Source organism: Leuciscus leuciscus, assembly GCF_965113295.1.
Source record: "Leuciscus leuciscus genome assembly, chromosome: 24".
In the NCBI taxonomy this organism is placed as follows: domain Eukaryota; kingdom Metazoa; phylum Chordata; class Actinopteri; order Cypriniformes; family Leuciscidae; genus Leuciscus; species Leuciscus leuciscus.
Window position 1 is genome coordinate 16,408,217 of NC_138723.1, and position 20,288 is coordinate 16,428,504.

General features: G+C 36.6%; 1 protein-coding gene across 2 annotated transcripts in view; it reads right to left on the reverse strand.

The window, feature by feature from the left end:
- Positions 1–4,634: 4,634 nt before the first annotated feature.
- Positions 4,635–20,288, reverse strand: part of hephl1b (hephaestin-like 1b) — a 210,909-nt gene continuing 195,255 nt past the window's right edge. Inside the window, exons 1-19 of one of the 2 annotated variants that reach the window (XM_082157488.1) lie at positions 17,891–18,241; positions 16,345–16,589; positions 12,309–12,521; positions 11,422–11,619; positions 10,968–11,222; positions 10,055–10,226; positions 9,830–9,969; positions 9,572–9,703; positions 9,262–9,467; positions 8,990–9,134; positions 8,296–8,508; positions 7,639–7,846; positions 7,425–7,564; positions 7,185–7,313; positions 6,888–6,994; positions 5,984–6,203; positions 5,570–5,709; positions 5,000–5,162; positions 4,635–4,887 (exon numbers count right to left, since the gene is read on the reverse strand). In XM_082157488.1, coding sequence (XP_082013614.1) covers positions 4,811–4,887; positions 5,000–5,162; positions 5,570–5,709; positions 5,984–6,203; positions 6,888–6,994; positions 7,185–7,313; positions 7,425–7,564; positions 7,639–7,846; positions 8,296–8,508; positions 8,990–9,134; positions 9,262–9,467; positions 9,572–9,703; positions 9,830–9,969; positions 10,055–10,226; positions 10,968–11,222; positions 11,422–11,619; positions 12,309–12,521; positions 16,345–16,589; positions 17,891–18,057 — 3,270 coding nt within the window. In that variant the 5' untranslated portion in view covers positions 18,058–18,241 and the 3' untranslated portion in view covers positions 4,635–4,810. Of the gene's footprint in view, positions 4,888–4,999; positions 5,163–5,569; positions 5,710–5,983; positions 6,204–6,887; positions 6,995–7,184; positions 7,314–7,424; positions 7,565–7,638; positions 7,847–8,295; positions 8,509–8,989; positions 9,135–9,261; positions 9,468–9,571; positions 9,704–9,829; positions 9,970–10,054; positions 10,227–10,967; positions 11,223–11,421; positions 11,620–12,308; positions 12,522–16,344; positions 16,590–17,890; positions 18,242–20,288 lie in introns of those variants that run through there. The other variant, XM_082157489.1, reaches the window with a different exon arrangement.

Sequence of the window (20,288 nt, forward strand, 5' to 3'; positions counted from 1 at the left end):
CAGGGAAGTGAAATATGAAGGTGAATAAAGATGAATCAATCTCTGATTACAGCTATTCAAGTAATTATTCTACATAAAACTATCTATGTGTATAACGTAGCCTACAGTAATTATGAACTTGTTTTTCTGTCACTGTGAGGAGAAGAGGTGATAGCCTATGATGAATTGCAAAATGTGGCCTAGATAAGACTGCAAAAACAAAGAAACAACGTGTTATCTTAAGAAGTCAACAAAAACAGCTCGAAGTGTCTGAAATAGTGACTTTAAAGAATGTTACTTCATACACGATACTGTTTCACTCACAAACCACATCTACTGGAAAAATAAAATGGTAACGTTAGCCCTTTCAACGGCTCTGCTTTAGCCTAACCGACAAGCCATAGCTACAAATCCGTCAATCCATTGCTGGGTGATTCTTCAATTGGGGGCTATTTTGCCATCTTACATTTTGATGAATGAAATTTGGTTGAATTTTGTTAGAATTATGTCAAGACAATGTTTACATGCTTTGATGTAAAGATATAATAATGGCCACGGCTGAGCTTAAATGTAATTTGAGTATTTTATATCTATTTGCCAACTGGCACTGCAAAACGTCATTCCCATCACAACATCAAAAAGTCTCATAATGCAAAGAATGTATCAAGGAGCTCATTTAAACTCATTTATCTTGCAAACATTGTTAACCTTCAACAATACGTATAAAAAACAAAAAAAAATCCATTCAGCCAATTACATATATCTTCTTGTTCTTACCATCAAAATGTGTTTTTCTGTGTTCATCAAAGCACACTTTTGTTTAATTTCTGGAAAATTAAAGGAGAACTTGGTAACTTTTTTAACTTAATAAAACTGTCTAGAAATCATTTGGATGGTTAAACAACCTGTTCTGGTGATATTGGTGACTTTCCCCGCTCCCCCCAGCGTTCCCAGGCGGAAAACCAACCTTGCAACTTGCGCACTGCCGTCCCGGCAAAGTGAAATTGGAAGTCTCGTGAGAAGCGAGAACTAGAACGAGAACGAGCGCGAAACACAAATTGCTTTACGGCAATTCGACATAAACACACACGCATGTATGATGTATTACCAGATTACCCACCTCGGTAGACATAGCTCCACGCGATACAGTTGGCTTGCTCCGATCAAAACAAACGCACATGAGCAGCGGTAGAGAGGGGGAGGAGGCCGCCGCAAGTGAGTTTTTTACGACTGTGTTGTGAAATATACGCCCCCCCACAGCTGTAGGGGGAGCTCGTGGGGAAAACATGCGACAACAAAAGGGAAAATCAGCGAAGAAGTGACTAGAGTTCGCTAGAGTTACAGAGTTCTCCTTTAATTTTAGATGTTTTTTCTTTGAATAGGTGGATGAGTATTTCATTAGGCTTTTCATGTAGCACCTCAAGATTGAACATAAAACAGTTTTAAAGGTATGTTTGCTGTAAATTAAGCAACGTGGCGGTAATGACATACTGTTTTGGTAATGACATTAATGAAAAGTGCACTGATACATAAAGCAAATGTAAAGGCTTAAATAATGACTTCTGGTGAGTGTTGTTGAAAGAAATGGACAGATGTGAGGAGATATATATAAATATGACACAACCATCAACTTGAACATGTTTATTTCAATCATGAAGAAACCATACAATATTTAATTTCATTACCAGAACAGTATGTCATTACCGCCACGTTGCTTAATTTACAGCAAACATACCTTTAAAACTGTTTTATGTTCAATCTTGAGGTGCTACATGAAAAGCCTAATGAAAGACTCATCCACCTATTCAAAGAAAAAACACACCATCAGAGGCACATCTATGTTTGAAGCTCCGTTGGCTGTAGTGGGCCCTTTTATTGTTTTGGTTAACTCTCTATTGTTTGCGTTTCTGTCTTTGCTCCCGTTTTGAAAGTTGTGAGATTACTTTAAGCTTTCCTGTTTCTTTTCTTCTTTTGTATCTTTCCTTTTCTCTGTCAATGTACTACTGATATTTTACAGGATCTTCCTTCAATTTTTTTCTATAATCTCTAGACCTTTCAGTTGATTTCTTGGGAGCCATCTGGTTAAAAGAAAAAAGAAAAAATAGTTTTAGGAAGTAAGGCATCTCACTTAAGTTTCATTGTAAAATCACACTATTATGCTTCTTTAACTTAATTTATAAACACATAATATGATATAGATAGTGACACAGAACATGTCATTACCACCATCACTTGTCATTACCATCACAATAAGTTGTGTGTTGGTAATGACGTGTTGCGGTAATGACATTATTTATTTTTTTTTGGGAAAAAATATCCTAGGTCATGGTTTTGCTAACATCACTCAACAGCTAGTACAAAGAGAACTTTAAATACACATAAATCATGTGATTATATATATATATATATTTATCAAAATATTGCTGCTACAGCATTTATGGTAATGACGCTGAATAAGTCTACTCCATGATCAGAAGGAATTCATGATTAAATTACTTACTTTTTCAGACATCAAATATCACTGTTCTTTCATGGCTGACATGTGCTCCCCTGCTAGTCTTCATTTCCATGGTTACGCCATAAACAAGTCTTACCCTCAAAAATATCCTTGTTGTAATCATAGACTGTCGCGGTAATGACAGTATTGTTGTGGACAATACTAAATTGTTAAAAATATTCACAAATTGCACAGATATGAACCCGAATTATGCATCAAGTGCCTTTTTAAGTTACTGTTTAAACATATATTGTGATTTTTTAATGAACTGATAACATTTGATCACATTTTCAGAGCAGATAAGTTTTAAAGTCTGGGTTGGGGACAAGGCCTGAGAAGCCAAATATTAGTGATGAAAACATTTTTAAAAATGGAAATCATACTGATTTTAGTGTATAAAATGTTTTGGTGGTGCAATAAATATTATTTGAAATACTAAACTATTTATTTTATAATATAGTATTTTTAACATGAATGTATAACCTGGGGACATAAAAGTTCCCCTAATTGAAGAATCCTCCGCTCTACAAGATTTATTTTTTTTGCCAGAAATATGCGGTTTATTGTTTTGTTCGTGTCATAAAATCAGTACACTCCCGGTCACCCGGGTTACAGGAGATACCGGGTGTTAATCAGACTGTTAGAAACACGTCGCCCTCCTGTTAGCCTATTTACCAGAATAGAGTTCCCTTAAACCCACACTGACAGGGTGCGTATTACAGTGACTGGGTATTACTCATAGGCATTACATTCAATCAACTTAAAAACCTTGATACAAACATGAAACTATTCTCTACAAACAACCTATCAGACTGCTGCAGGAACATAAGTCTGGTGTTTTCGAATAAATCATTGCATAACAAAATTGTATTGATGACCCTAATCAGCAAGACTATATCAGTATGACTGATAGCTGTCAGACACACACACACACACACACATGTTAAACATACAGTCTGTTAACTGTTTACAGCAGGATATATTTGAATAAATAAGCTATTAAAATTAATCTATTTTCCTGATCTGTGGCACATTATTCACTTAAAACAACCAATGAGTAATGGAAGAGAAACAATGTGTCAATGAGCTTGTTTATTTGACTGAGCTTTGCATTCTTTCCTATAGTGAGCTAATGGCCTGTTTCAAGTATGTGATCAATGCCTCTCCTGCTTTATCACTGTGAAGAGTAAACGCTTGATCATGGGGTTCAGCATATTATCTTTGCCAAACAAAGCATAGTTTTGATTGGAAATTGGAACCATTCACAGATGTTGACTAGAAGTTACTTAAAGACTAAAGTCAAATGTTTACTGACAAGGTTCACTTCTTTGCATCATAATCCTGAACTGGGCACAGGTTACTTAAAGCCTACGTGATAAACTACATTCATTTGAGAGTTTCAAGCTTTGAGCTCAAAATGAGCACATCAAACGAACCAAGAGGGATAAAAACAACTGCTCACCCAGTTATATAAGCTCCAATCAGCTCACACTTGTTTTTCACTTAAACTCCATCCTCTGTGATTTCAGTTCCTTCTCACATTGGGCTAAATGAGCCTTGTGAAATTCAAGATTTTTATTTTCCTTTAACGTCAGTAACAGTAAGGTAGATCTTTATTCTAAGAACTTCAAATGAAACTGAAAGCAAATGCTCATTAACATATCTTTTCCCCAGGGTGTTTTAAAAGGACATTCTCTCACTAGGTGGTCTTGCAGTAAGTTTCACATTTGAATGTTGATAGTGGTTTTATTTTGATTTGGTTGTAACTTCAGAATTACACATAAGTAGGCTATTTAACTTTTTTCTTTTAATTTACACTACCGTTCAAAAGTTTTGGGTCAGTATAGATTTTGAAAATAATTTTATTCAGAAAGGTCTCATTAAATTGATCAAAAGTGAATCATTTTCATTACAAAATGTTGTTCTTTTTAACCTTCTATTCATTTAAACAGTCCTGGAAAAATGTTTCAAGGTTTCCACAAAAATATTAAGCTGCACAACTGTTTTCAAAATGTTTCTTGAGCATCAAATCAGCACATTAGAATGATTTCTGAAGGATCATGTGACACTGAAGACTGGAGTAATGATGCTGAAAATTCAGCTTTACCATCAAAGGAATAAATACATTTTTTAAATGTACTCAAATAGAAAACAGTGATTTTAAATTGTAATATTTTACAATATTTCTGTTTTAATGTATTTTTGATCAAATAAATTCAGACTTGGTGAGCATTAGAGACTCAAAATCATTTTAAAAAAATCACACTGGCCCCAAAACTTTTGAATGGTACAGTGTTAGAAATAAATCAGTTGAAATATATGTCCACCGAAAGATCACCATATCAGTCTGAGCATGAATGTTGTGACCAGTAACCAGAGGATGCTTAAACCTCTCTTCACAGTGCCACCACCTGGAAAAGAAGAACCACAATCACATCAATAAACAGTGAGTGAGTCCACTTTTATGAAATAAAGTAAAAGCATAACAGACTAAGCCGATAAACCCCTAAAGCTGTAGCTCACCTGATCGAGGTTTGATGGTAAATGTTGTTTCCATTCCAGCACGGATGTGGTTGGCAACGTGACAGTGCAGAAGCCAGGTTCCATTGACCTCTGCCACCATCTCCAACGTCTGAAATGCTCCTGGGATCAGGTCATACACATCAGTACGGTGAGCCTGATCTGTCTGAAAAAGCAGTTTAAGTCATTAAAATGTTTGGGTTTCACGAGTTCACACGTACATATAATCAGATAAAGAATATGCACATTTGGGTATTTGGCATGCTGTCCGAGGGGAGGGCTCCAAGCTCGGAATCCAGTTAAGAGAGAGGAGTTGGGGTGTTGAAGGAATGCTGGAAAAACTAGTGTGTGTCAGAGGTGAGTCGGCTATATACTGTATATGAATACTGTATATATATATAGGCCTCCTCTTGCTGATTGGGTCGATTATCGGACATGCTCCTTCCGAACATAATTTAGTGTATGAAAACTGCAGAACACACTGCTGTAATATCATTGAAAAATCATTTATTCTATTGCATCTGATTGTGAATATAATTGCATATATAATAGTTGTTAAGCTCATTGCTGCACCTTGTATGTGAAGGTCTCCGAATGAAAATGGACGGTGTGTATGTCCACTTCATTGCCCATCCCAAACAGGTACCAGACCACCCTGTCGCCCTCCACCATTTCCAGGCCATGAAGGTTTGCGTAGAGCTTCCCATTGATCCCTGTCAATAGTGACAGAAAAAAACATGCAGTTTGGAATCATGTAATTCTCTCTGAGACAAAATGAGAATTATGCATAGTGATTATTTTTCCTATGATGTCTGTCATTTATCTACTTATTTATACTCTGATGTGGAACAGGGATCATGAATCCCATACAATTCATCCATCATATATCAAACAATGCCTTCTAGTGGTCATAATTTGACTTTTTTGTAGCATTTTACATCAAAATGCATTATTAGGGTTGAGTTGCATTCACTTGTGACCTCTCACCATACATCTTGTTGCTTTTCTGAAACTCTGCATCTCTCAGAAGAGGTTCTGCACTGTTGTAGTAGGACTGAATGTTTTCTTCCAGGTACCAGGATTTATTCTCATCAAACACCATAAAGAGGAGAGCAAATTCTCTATCCACATCAGTTCTCTGTCTGGCCGGGTCCAGTACACCTCTCCTGCAGATTACTAATGGCCCAATCAGACCACTTGCTGTGTCCTTTAACATATGACAAAAGCCACACACACACACACACACACACAAAAACTATAACCATAATATTGTTATTATATTGTTGTTGTTCAGAATTAATCTTTTAGAATTCCTGGCTGAATGTAGTAGTAGTAATTGTTGTTGTTTTAGTCGTCACAGTCAAAAGCATTATTATAATAATAATAATGATTATTATTGTCAACTTCAAAAGCCAAAATAAATTGACCAATAGCAATATTTTAGTAACACTTAAAATATAAAATAAAATAAGGTTTAATCTGTTAACATGTAACATGAAGTAACAATGAAAAATACAGTATATTCCATACAGTATATTAATTCTATAAAAGCATTTATTAATCTTACCCATACATTGTTAAAACCAAAAGTTGTATCTGTTAATATTACTTAATGAAGCTGAGGTAACATAAACTAACAATGAACAGTTGTATTTTTATTAAATAATGTTAACAAAGATTAATAAAATAAATGTAATAAATGCATTGCTCATTGTTAATTCATGTTTAATTAATGCATTAACTAATGTTAACTAATAGGACCTTATTGTAAGGTGTTAACAATATTTTTATATTATTGTTGTTCGGAATTAATCCATTTTAATTCCTGACTGAATGTAAATAATAATAATAATTAAGGAATTAAAACTGTTTCTGATACTAAGAGCTTTACCTTAACAAAGTCCACAGCTGAGCGGTAGGCAAAAGCAATGCAGTTTGGATCAGACACGCCTGGGCCGGATTTCTCTGGAATCATCCACTGGTACTGAGTCTTATTTCCTGCAGTAAAGAGTTTCATTTGCATTCACAACAGGAATGTGTCACATGTATAATGGGGGAAACCTAGCAGATCTCTATTTAAAGTCCGATAATGTTCAAAACACATTTTATGAAATCCCTGAAGGTGTCTTTGTACACATTTTACAGGTGAAATATGGAGGCAAATGATGGGATTTTCATCTTCCTCTACCTGGCATGACAGCTTCAGGTTTAGAAGTAGAGGTTCTGACTCCATGTGCTTGTATTGAGTAAGGATGACTAGCTTTATTCATGAATGTGATCAGCAAAATCTGGCCAACTTCAGCTCTAATTACAGGACCTAGAAAACACATACAGATTTTCATTCATTTATTAATTCAAATGAAAAAACAAAACTGATGTTCAAAATATTTTAAAATAAAGGTGGAACGAAATTGTGATTATAAGTCACCAAAAATCTCCAAGTGTTTCTCTTGAGGCTGCCTCAGTTTTATTGTCCTGAAGGTGGCGTCGGTGTATTCTCTATACACTACTTTCTTATACCTGGAGCCCAATCTGTTCTTTCCGGTCCCCACAAACAAACTGCCAGGACTGAGACAAGAATCTGGTTACCAAAGCTATTCAAACGCTGCAATATCAACAAAAGTGGTAGAACATACATCTACCTTTTCTCCTCAGTCGTGTTGAAGTTCTGCAATTCCCAGGTACGATCAGGTGAGTAGTCCCACTGCCTCTCTTCAGCACAGATGAAATACTCCACTATCTGAGACCTTAATACTGAGGGATTCTTATTCCCTGACCCCTTCACTTTATACAGCTGTCTCATCCCACCAACATAGTGATCAGAGACTAGACAGCTCACCTCAAATTCACCTGCAATCACAATCACAGGAAAAGGTTTATAATATATATGATATATACATCATTACTCCAGTCTTAAGGGTCACATGATCCATCAGAAATCATTCTAATACGCTGATTTGGTGCTCTTATTATTATCAAAGTCCAAACAGCTGTACTGCTTCATGTTTTTGTGGAAACCGTGATCCGCTACCATTCAAAAGTTTGGATTAAGAAAAAAACCCCAGAAGTTAATACTTTTTTTCGAGCAAGGATGCACTAAATCGATCAAAAGTGAGTTGTTACTTAAGATTTGTAATTCCACAAAAATATTATGCAGGAAAAAGTGTTTTCAGCATTGATCATAAGAACCATTATTCATAATTGAGCACCAAATCAGCTTATCATCAGCATGAAGCAGGATGACTGAAGTAATGGCTGAAGTAAATATACATCATTTGCTGAAATAACATGGCACTGACCACTGACATCTGGTTGCATGGACACAGTGACTGCAGTGTGTGGGAACAGGCTCAGCGTGTCACGTGTTGTGCCTTGTCTCTGGAACGTGTTGCCTTGGAAGTAAATACCATGCATGTCTGTCTCTGTGCCAAGTCCCATGAGATGCCATCTTACCCTGGACTCCTTCTTCATCTCAAGGCCAGGCAGGTTCCCATACATAAAGCCATTCACAGCTGCATTACACAAACAAAATAACAGGGTGTGTAAGAAGGAACCTGAATGGAATTTGAAACTTTCAGCTGATTTGTAAAATTATTAGTTGACCATTACACTGGGTCTTCCATTACAACTTTTTGTTTAATCAGGGGTTCTGATTCTTAAGCCAAAAATATGCTTCATTTGTCCGTTTACCATTACGACTTGTGCAAAGCATGCGTATGTCAAATTATTTGTAACCTTCAGAATCTGTTTGAGAATGAAGTCGTTTGCACGTGTGCCTCGAATAAACAGCTCGAAGAAGATAAAATGCCAATTAAAAACAACAGAAGAAGAATGTGAGAGGGGGAAAATGGAGGTCAGAAGATATCCGCGTTTGTAGAAGTATAAAGATGAACAACGTGCTGTCCTCCATTTCGGCAGGTGAAATATCACAAATAAGTCACAGTGCGAATGCGTCAATTTCATGGTCAGATATGGACCAAAATGAATAAATACCATGCATTTTATTGCTTTCCTGAAACTCCAAATTCTCTGAGTCTGATTCATTGGTGTCATAGGTTTCAATGTTCTGTTCCAAGTACCAGCTGAGATTTTCATCTAACACAGAAAACAGCAGAAAGAACTCCCGATCCACATCTTTCTGTAAGAAAAATTATATTACAGATAAAAAGTAATATTGTTCAATAAAATTATTTGTAACACTTTATTTTAAGGTGACGTAGTTACACGTTTATTATTCGATTATGCACATTTGATTGTCATATTACCTGAGCGCCATTGGAATTCAGTGCATCTTTCTTACACACCAGCAGGGGGCCTATGAGACCAGAGTTGGTGTCTCTGACTGGATCACTGGAGGAGAAGTACAGGTAGGAAATACAGGGTGGGTCACTTTCAGATGGTCCCTCCTTCAACTGCCACCTGTAGGTGAACGTTTCACCTGGCTGAACCTGATATCCTTTCCTCTTTATACCTACAATATTTTAATATATTATTTATTGCAATACGTTTATTTTTCTGGGACAAAACAAACCTTTTGATTGACACATTAGCCAGATGATGTAAAATAAGTCTCACCGTCTTGATAAAAGACACCCTCAAAGGGTTTGTCGTACTGAAGACCATGTGGCTGGATACTGTAGATTCTGTCAGCCTTGTTCATAAACATCACCTGAAGGGTGTCTCCAACCTCAGCCCTCAGAACTGGACCTACAGTCACAATAATGGAAATGTGTCAGAAAGGTTCGGATCAAATTCATGAAACACTTTTTATCTAACCAAGGTTGAAAATGTTATTTATGCTATAATTACTTAAATCCACATGAAGAAGCTTACCCAAAATGCCTAGATGAGTCTCAGCACTGGTTTGCTTTCTCTTTAAAGTGAAACTCTTATCTGTATATTCTTTGTACACCACTTTCCAATACTTTCCACCAAGTCGGCCACCATCCATCCCGAAGAACACTTCTGAAAAGCTAAGGATGACCAAGAATTTGTCAAAAACAAAAACTTTCATAAACTAATTGCAGTGCATGTCTGAATTATAATCGGATATTTAACCTCCCAGGTTTGGTCAGCGACTCATTGGTCAGTTTATCCATCCCTGATGGTGCGTAGTCCCACCGAACCTTCTCAGCAGCAATGAAATACTTCCTAATCTTCCCACTGAGAGGAACTGTGAAGTTTATCTCATCCCTGCAGGATGAGACTTTGAACAGGGCCTGCATACCAGCTGTGGAAGACAAAAAATTTTTTTTTTAATGATCAAGACAATAATGGTAACACAAATGTAACTACTTTAGCTTAAATAAGGCTAAAAATCCTATACAATATTGGTCTACTTCAGGGGTTTTCAATCTTTTAGATGCAATAGAACCCCAAATATAATCATCCTTAGGAGCAGCTATATATTTTCATTTATGAAGACCCAATTTATACTCCTTTAAATAGGTATATTATGCAATATACCAGTATAAAATATTATTTGGAAAATATTTGAGTTTTTTGTTAAAACAGCCGCCAGCCATGCCAGAGACACCGGTTTGAATCCCGCTTTGAGAAGGTCGAGTAAAACCGGAGGGGTTACATTGGTGCCATGACCCAGATGGAAATGAGGTTTAGGGGGTGAGTGTAACTTATGCCAGATAGTAAGATCTGTGTGAATAAACCTTACTCCCCTGGCCTCAAGAGGTGCGCTAGAGACAGACGCTAGAGACTGTGGTCTTTAGTGTCCTTGTTTGCTCGCCCGCCTCCCATGCCAGAGATGCCAGTTCGAATCCTGCTTGGAGCGGGTCGAGTAGAACAGGAGGGGTTACACTAATACATATGTACGTTCTAGAGTAAACAAACTATCAAAAAGACAACTAGCTTTTTTTAACTGAAGCAGGACTACTTTCCATTACTACAACTGCCTTAATGTGTTATCCTGTTATCAAAGAACACACTTCCTCAAGCTTACCTTCCTCAAGTTTACCTTTCAGATGATCGTTCACTTGGCAGTTCAAGAGCCATGTCCCTATTGTCATAGGCACCATCTCTGCAGTGGCAAAAGTGGCAGAAAACAGACTCAGGACATCCACGCGGTGCCCGCGGTCTAGGAGTGTGTGTCCGTGGAAATAAGCAGAGTGAACGTCGATCTCGTTGCCCATGCCAAAGAGATGCAAAGCAACTGTGTGGTTTTGGCAAAACTCAATGCCTGGTAGGTTGCCGTACATGTATCCATTTATGGCTAAAAATGGATAATAAAAAAAAGTACTTAATGACTCAAACTGTGTACATTAGCTATGGCAGTTTACAAAACATCTCTAGGTTCATGAATTTTCATTACAATTAACGCACCACACCACTCTTTTATTTTTTAGGGTTTTTTTCTTTAACGTCTGGACAGCCACAATTTTAGTTCACACAGTCAATTGTCAGGTACATACCATGCATCATGTTGGATTCCTGGAAATCTTCTCTAGCAGGATCCACACCATCTGGATCAGAGCAGAAGGTCTGGATGTTCTCTTTCAGGTACCAGCTGATGTTCTCATCCACCACACTAAACATAAGGATCAGATCCTGTTCTACATCAGCACGTTGCACTTCATGGTGGTCTGAAGTGGACACAGCATGCAGGGTTCCTGAATTATTTTGATTTGGGAATCAAAGGATAAAAGGATAAAAAAGAAAAAAAAGGTAACATTTCATTTTTAAATATATTTTTTAAATGTATATTAAATACATTTGTTTAAATTTAGGGAGAAACTTAAACAGGAAATTTTCTTTATATAACATTGTAACCATAATAACATTTATCAACAGTAAATGTATTGTACTACAGTACAATATGTACAAATGTATTGTACTGTAGTACTGGAAATAAATAGGAAATTCAAGGTAACATAACTTTGATAAATAGATTACAATGCCTAGAAAATACTGGTATTTTTTTACCATTTAACATTTATGCAATTAAGGATACTTACAAACCCTTCACTGAAAGTGTAACTTAAAAAAATTATTCTTAACAAAGTTGTATTTTTTTATTCATCCCAGAGGTAAAAATCCAGAAGTGCATTTTATATATTAAATGCACCCAATTAAATTTAAGGAGGAACATAAAGAGGAAATGTTCTTTACCATAATAACATTTATTAATTGTAGTATTATTGCACCTAGTTGACCTTTATCTAAGATGCCTTAGCAGTATTTCAAATTAAAATAAAATGTAAAAATAACACAGGGAGCTAAATTTCAGGGCTAAATTTTCATAGAAATATAGGGCTAGTTTTGCAAGAAATTAATAGGAATGTCAGAATGTCTGCTTTACCTTTCTTACAGGTTAGAAGGGCTCCAATAAGCCCGGAGGAAATGTCTTGTGAGGCGCTGACATGGGAGTGGTAGGCCCAGGTGAGGCAGTTGGCATCACCCTTTTGAGGGGCATAATCTGGCTTTACAGTCCAGGTATATGTGAAGTTTCCCCCTGGTGGAACCCCATCATCATTCTTGAGAGTGTCTGAGGTTCCGTCTGGATACAGCGCACCTAGTGCAGACAGGATTCGATAACAGGAGAAAGTCCACACAATTAAAATTAGCACCTTTGAAATTATAAAAAATCCACTGATGAGCCAAAACATTATGGCCAGTCGCAGGTGAAGTGAATATCATTGATCATCTGCTAACAAGGCCATATATTAAGGTCAAGTCAAGTCAAGTCAAGTCATCTTCATTTATATAGCGCTTTTAACAATGTAGATTGTTCCAAAGCAGCTTTACAGAGATACAAGGATAGTTTAAAGTAACAGAGATTGTTTTGGCTTTATAGCAGTTCTTGAATAAAGTTATTTTCCAGCTAAAGTTAATATGATTGATTCACTTCTGTCGCAACGATCATTAGTTATTAACTTAGGGGCCGCTAACACGACACCGCTTTAACAGGAAACTCGACACAGACTTTAAACGCGAAACCTGTGAGAATGCTGATGGTGTGCACCTGGTATTACGAATTCAGTCTATTGGTATGTGCGTTTGAATATATGTGCGCAGGTTTGTAATTCCCTACACACCAAGCCTTAAAAAACTACTTCTCTGGCCTTAACATTTTGATACAGAATTTTATCACTTCGGGGTAGATACGCGAACCGAATTTTCCCGACAACGCTTAATCTGTAGAGTGGTGAAGGGATCCTCCATAAGAAGAAACTAGTTGGCACTTTAGCATCCCGCTATGACATCGGGTCCAGGCACAGGTCCTTCATTAGATCTGGATACGGCCTGGATCCGGCAGGCTGCGGGAAAACCTCGGGATAAACAAAAACACTAAAATTAGCATAGATGCCATTCTTCTTATGATATAACGAGTACATCAGGATTTATGGGAAGTGTTCCCGGTTCCAGCTGACCTAATCTATGCAGCCTAACATTGAATTATAGAAGTCTATAATGTGTTATGTGTATGCTAGGTCAAAGAGATGTGTTTTTAGTCTAGCGTTGAACTGACAGAGTGTGTCTGCTTCCCGGACAATGGTAGGAAGACTGTTCCAAAGTTTTGGTGCTAAATAGGAAAACGATCTACCGCCAGCAGTCGATTTTGATATTCTAGGTATTATCAACTGGCCGGAATTTTGAGATCGCAATAGACGTGAAGGACTATAATGTGTTAAGAGCTCGCTCAAGTACTGCGGAGCTAAACCATTTAGTGCTTTGTAAGTAATCAGCAATATTTTAAAATGTATAAAATGTTTAATAGGGAGCCAATGCAGTGTTGACAGAACAGGGCTAATATGGTCATACATCCTGGTTCTGGTAAGAACTCGAGCTGCTGCGTTTTGGACCAGCTGTAGTTTGTTTATTAAGCGTGCAGAGCAACCACCCAGTAGAGCATTACAATAATCTAGCCTTGAGGTTATGAACGCATGAACTAATTGTTCCGCATTTGTCAATGAGAGCATATGGCGTAATTTAGATATATTACAGATACTAGACACGTGACTTTCAAATGAAAGATTGGTATCAAAGAGCACACTCAGGTTCCTAATCGACGATGAAGACTTGACAGGGCAGCCATCAAGTGTTAGACAGTATTCTAGGTTCGGAAGTTAGGAAGGTTTTTGTCCAAAAATTTGAATCTCTGTTTTTTCAGAATTTAGTAGTAGGAAATTACTAGTCATCCAATTTTTTATATCAGCTATGCATTCCGTTAATTTTGTGAATTGGTAGTTTTCGTTAGGTTGTGAAGAAATATAGAGCTGAGTATCATTGGCATAACAGTGAAAGCTAATTCCATGCTTCCTAATGATATCTCCTAATGGTAGCATGTACAGAGTGAACAGCAGTGGTCCTAGTACTGAGCCTTGTGGTATGCCATACTGAACGTGTGATCGATAAGACATCTCTTCATTTACTGCTACAAACTGATAACGGTCAGATAAGTATGATTTAAACCATGCTAATGCAATTCCACTAATGCCAACATAATTTTCAAGTCTATTTAAAAGAATGTTGTGGTTAATAGTGTCAAATGCAGCACTAAGATCGAGTAACACCAATAGAGAGATACAACCACGATCGGATGATAAGAGCAAATCATTTGTGACTCTAATGAGAGCTGTCTCGGTACTATGGTACGGTCTAAATCCCAACTGAAAATCCTCGCAGATATCATTTCTTTCTAAAAAGGAACATAGTTGTGAAGATACTGCCTTTTCTAGTATCTTTGACAGAAAGAGTAGATTCGAGATCGGCCTGTAATTGACTAATTTTGTAGGATCAAGTTGCGGTTTTTTAACAAGCGGTTTAATCATAGCCAGCGTAAAGGTTTTTGGTACGTATCCTAGAGACAAAGATGAATTAATGATAGTAAGAAGAGGATCTATGACCCCTGGAAGCATCTCTTTCAGTAGCTTAGTCGGTATAGAGTCTAACATACATGTTGTCGGTTTAGATGATTTAATGAGTTTAGCAAATTCTTCCTCTCCTATAGCAATAAATGAATCGAAGGTCTGGATATTAGATGGTAAACAAACAATCAGTTCACTAAAGCAATGTGTTGGATGCATCAGAAATGGGCCAGAATACAGATCTGAGCGACTTTGACAACGACCAAATTGTTATGGCAAGGCGACTGGGTCAGAGGATCTCTGAAACGGCGAGGCTTGTGGGTTGTTCCCGGTCAGTAGTGGTGAGAATTTACCAACAGAGGTGTTGGGCGCCCAAGGCTCATCAGTGCATGAAGGCAACGAAGGCTATCCCATCTGGTCCGTGCCAACAGAAGGTTTACTTTGGCACAAGTCACACAAAATTATAATGATGGTTATGGAGGGAGTGCATCGCATTGCTGCATATCAGAGTGCCAATGATAACCCCGTCCATCGTCGAAAGCACCTATGCTAGGCACGTGAGTGTCGCAACTGGACGTTGCAGTAGTGGAAGAAGGTCGCCTGGTCCGATGAGTCCCATTTTCTTTTACATCACGTGGACGGCCGTGTACATGTCCGCCATTTACTTAAGGGATTTGATGGCACCAGGAAGCACTGTGACAAAGACAAGCCATTTGAGGGAGTGTGATGCTCTTGGCAATGTTCTGCTGGGAAACCCTGGGTTCGGTCATTCATGTGGATGTCAGTTTGACACGTGCCACCTACCTAAACATTGCTGAAGACCAGGTACACCCTTTCATGACAATGGTGTTCCCTAGTGGAAGTGGCCTCTTTCAGCAGGATAATGCACCCTGCCACACTGCACACATTGTTCAGGAATGAACATCTGTGGGATGTCTTGATGCCTGATACTACAGGACAACTTAAAGGAACCGTATGTAAGATTGTGGCCAAAACTGGTACTGCAATCACTTTCAAATTACTGTAGAGCGGTGTATCCCCTCCCCCTCCCCCCTGACTCGAGGTTGCCAGATAGGCTGCCATTTTTTATCCGACACGTTTGTAGCTGCAGCTGTGGTAACTAGAGCAGAGCTGGCAACCCGGATGACGAAACACTACTGACTTCGTGATTGGTAGATAGGTGGAGGGTGGAGCATCAGGCCAAAACACAACATGACAACATCAACATCAGTTGAGGGCTGCAACTTCACTTTTAAATGACAATATCCTGGCCGGACTACTGTTGTCAGTGATATAAGTATTTGAAATGAACATGATTTCTTAATGTCTAGTGACATATCAGGGCCATTTTATGATTAATTGAAATACATTTCCTACATACGGTTCCTTTAAGGGTACTTGAAGTCCATGCCTTGGCAGGTGGGCGCTGTTTTTGGCAGTACGCGCAGGACCAAAAGAATATTAGGGAGGTGGTCATAATGTTTTGGCACATATATTTAAGAAGTGAATGGGAGAAAGAGGTTTTACCTTCTGAATCTTTTGCATAGAAGACACCATGTGGATGCATAGAGTAACGTCTGGAGGCAAAGTTCTTCAGGTGCACAATGATGATATCATGGACTTCTGCCCTTAGTATGGGGCCCAGATAGCCCAGCCAGATGGGTTTGGGGATCTCTTGAGAATAAGAAGCATCTGTGTACTGCCTGTATATCGCCTTTTTGTAGACACTGCCAATCCGCTGAGACCCGCGCTGCAGAAATACTGATGCATACCTGGGCCATGAGAAAGAAGAGGTGTTTTTTTATGTTTTTCCACAATTATTATAATGGAATGATAATAAATGGTGGAGATTATTGGGAAATTTGAAAATGATTTTTTTTTTTTATAAATAGGAAAATCAAAGTAACTTAACTTCAATAAATAGATTACACTCTTAGAATAAAGGTTCAGTGGGGTTGTACTGTATAGAACCTTAGGTTTACTGACTCGATTTTAAAGAACCCTTTATGCCAAAATGGTTCTATAAAATTATAAAAACGAATTAAAACAAAATGATCCCATGATGGGAACCCCTAAAATGTTATATTTATGAAGCACCTGACAGAACCCTTTAAGGTTCTATAGAACCTTTTCTTTAGAGTGCACACTTATCAAAATGAAGATTTGTTAAAAGTGTTAATAACCTGCGTTGTTAAATGAGAAATGTATTTCTAATTACTGATTCTCAAAAAATCCAAAGTATTCTCAACAAAAATAAACAAATATTTAAATTCACATACACACAAACAAACGCCTCTACTTATGAATACTTGTTTTGTTTTTGTTTTTAACTAGGAAAAATTTGTTTTTTATTCAGTGTGTGAATCTCAAGGATGAAAATGTCCAGTTGGGCACTGATACCAGGAAAAGTAAACTATATCAAATACATTCATCCAAATGAATACAGCTATATCAAATGACCAGATATTATCTAGAAAAAGTCAGTCCTCAAAACTGTCTGGGTAAACAAGAGACTCGTGAGAGGCGCCACAGAAAGGCTACCGAGTTCATTGAGAACAGAGTAAAAGTGCACCAGCATGCATGGGAGGATGCCACAAAAAAATAAAAAAAACACTCAAAAAGATTCATGATTCATCCCTCCCCACCCACCCACCCCCTGTAGTCCAATTTTTTTTTTTTTTTTTTCTGCTGGTGCTCAGGTGCTGTGGTGCAAATCTAACACTGTCCACATCTTAAAAAACACCATTGTCTAAAGATATATCATAACTATAAAAGATGAAAAGAAAAATAAACTTCTTAATTATTAATAAAATGTCATTTAAAAACATCACAGTGAGCTAAATATACCTTGTGTGCTATATATTTTATATATATATATATATATATATATATATATATATATATATATATATATATATATATATATATATATATATATATATATATATATATTAAAACTATTTAGGTAGATGTAAAATAAAGCATAAGAATATATTCAAATTTACAATATTGCCATGTTTCAATCAGATGAATAACTTATAATTAATGAAGAATATATAAATCAAAATCTCACTCATCCGCTGCAATAGGTTTCCCATTAATCAGATTCTTGCCGCTCGGTGCGTAATTCCAGTTTTCCTCTTGAATCCCAATGTAGAAGGTTCTCTTGATTCCAGACGCTTGTGCTATCACAGCACAAAAGATGCTCAAGCTTCTCAAACAGTTCCAGAAAGTAACCATAGTTTTAGGGACACAAATGTCCTCGCTAGAGTCCTCAAATGATTCTCAACAGGAAAGTTCTGTGTGGTCCCTCGTTATTATGTGACAGCAGAGACATTTAAGATGACCAGTCATGAGCCATGATGACAGCCTTCAGGGATTCACACACCCATGAAATTTATGGGAAGCCCTTCGTTGCCGGAAGAATCCATCTGAAACGGCTCACTGTAATATGGTAGCTATAGTTTCTAGTTGGTCATTAGCTAATTCAAACTAATCATTAGCTGGTGCAAACTGGTATACCATCTTGGAAAAACAATAAACAAAATACAAAATGGTTATACCAGTTTAAAGTGGTCTAGATGAATTTATGAGCATGGTAGCTGGACAACCAGTTAACGATCAGCTTGCACCAGCTAATGACCAGCTAGAAACCGCAGCTATTGTGTTCCAAAACACAGATACTGGAGTTTTCAAAATGGTATGTCTTGAATATCCATAATTGCATTTCAATTGCTTTTTTGAGGGTCAGTGTAAGAATTTGAATAAAAAACTGAAATACCTGCTATTAAAGCCTGTGCATTTATGATTAGATAAACCATTATATAAATAGTATATATATAAAATAAATAATTCTAAATAATTTTGTTTTTATATCTCCATTATTACAAATATTAATATAATTAATATCAAATATTGTTTACAATATTAATTTATTTTTTTCTGTTCATTTTAAGGTCACAAGTATATGAAAACCCCATTACCACCACAAAATAATAAAATCTATGCTATCTGATCTAATCAAAAAAAATATTCAAGACAAACTAAAATATTTTCTCAATAAAATACAATTATTTTAATACAACCATTTTTTAAGAATTAAAAATAAACTAATTTTTGAGTTTGACTACGAACACATGAGAACATGAAGACATGACAAGTCTTAGGTCAAAATAAATTATTTTGTTTTCCAATCCAGATATAAAATAATATACAACTTCAACAATTTCCAATGTCGACTAGCAGCAGCAGTAGGCCTTCTGTTTAGTCAACCAGACTGGCACATCCTGAGAGAAAACTACCCGTTAACATTCACATTCATCTCAATGGCACTTGTTGGCGGATTTAGGATCCCCAGATTTTAACCCGGCCATCTTTGCTCATGCTCGAGTCAATTCTTCTTAATATATAAATAGTGACTTTTTTTTTTTGAGATGTCTTCACAGACAGTTTGTCATAAAGCTTTGTCTGAAGTGTATGTACTCATTCCTCCCTCTACTGGACAATTGAGGAATTACAGCTGCACATGACAGCAGGGAAGCAATCAGCACTTTGCTTGTGCTTCAAAACACATTTGGTTTTCTCTTCTCTCTCCCTTTCACTTATCTTCAATGTCTCTTTAGCAATTATATTTTATTTCATAGGCTTTAATGGCATAGTCATATTCAGTGTTGTCAGAGACATGACACAGCAGTAGTTTGCTTTCTGTATGATGTGTCAAAGACGTGATGCTCTCACTGGGACACAAGATTGAGTCCAGCCAGCATTCATTCATTCGCTCATTCATTCATTCGTTCATTCGTCCATTCGTTCATTCATTCATTCATTCGCATCATTATAATTTAGTTTTCATTGCTCATCATTATGATGAATGTTCTTATATACTGTACTTTTATTGTCTTCTCTATTAGTCTAGTCTAGTAATTATAATTAGACAGTATTTTTTAGAATAAATACACATTATCTGCTTTTTTAATAATTATTCATAAAAACTTAAAATGTGCATTTTCAGAATAAAAACACTTTTACTTAATTATGAATAAATTAATAAATAATTTAATTATGTAATTATTATTATTATTATAAAATGAAAAAGTACATGAAAAAAACGTATAGAAAACACAGCTATACAACATAGTTCAAAACATATTAATAATTAGTCATTTCTGAACATTGACTCTCAGTCTTTATTCTCCCTTTTCTCATGTTTTCTCAATTGAATTCATAAAAGTATAGAATAGAATAGCATAATTTCTTATAGGGGCACATTATTACACAGTGTGACAACATGCCCCACCTGCATAACTGGGATTTAAACCCAGCTAGTGTCTTCTGCTAGTTAGAGAAGCATTAAAGAACAATATAAACCGTTAAATAACATATTGGAGATTAAAATAATATCAGATTTGTGTCATTTTAAATAAACAAAAAATAGAGATGAAAAATTAACTTAAGTAATACTTAATTATATA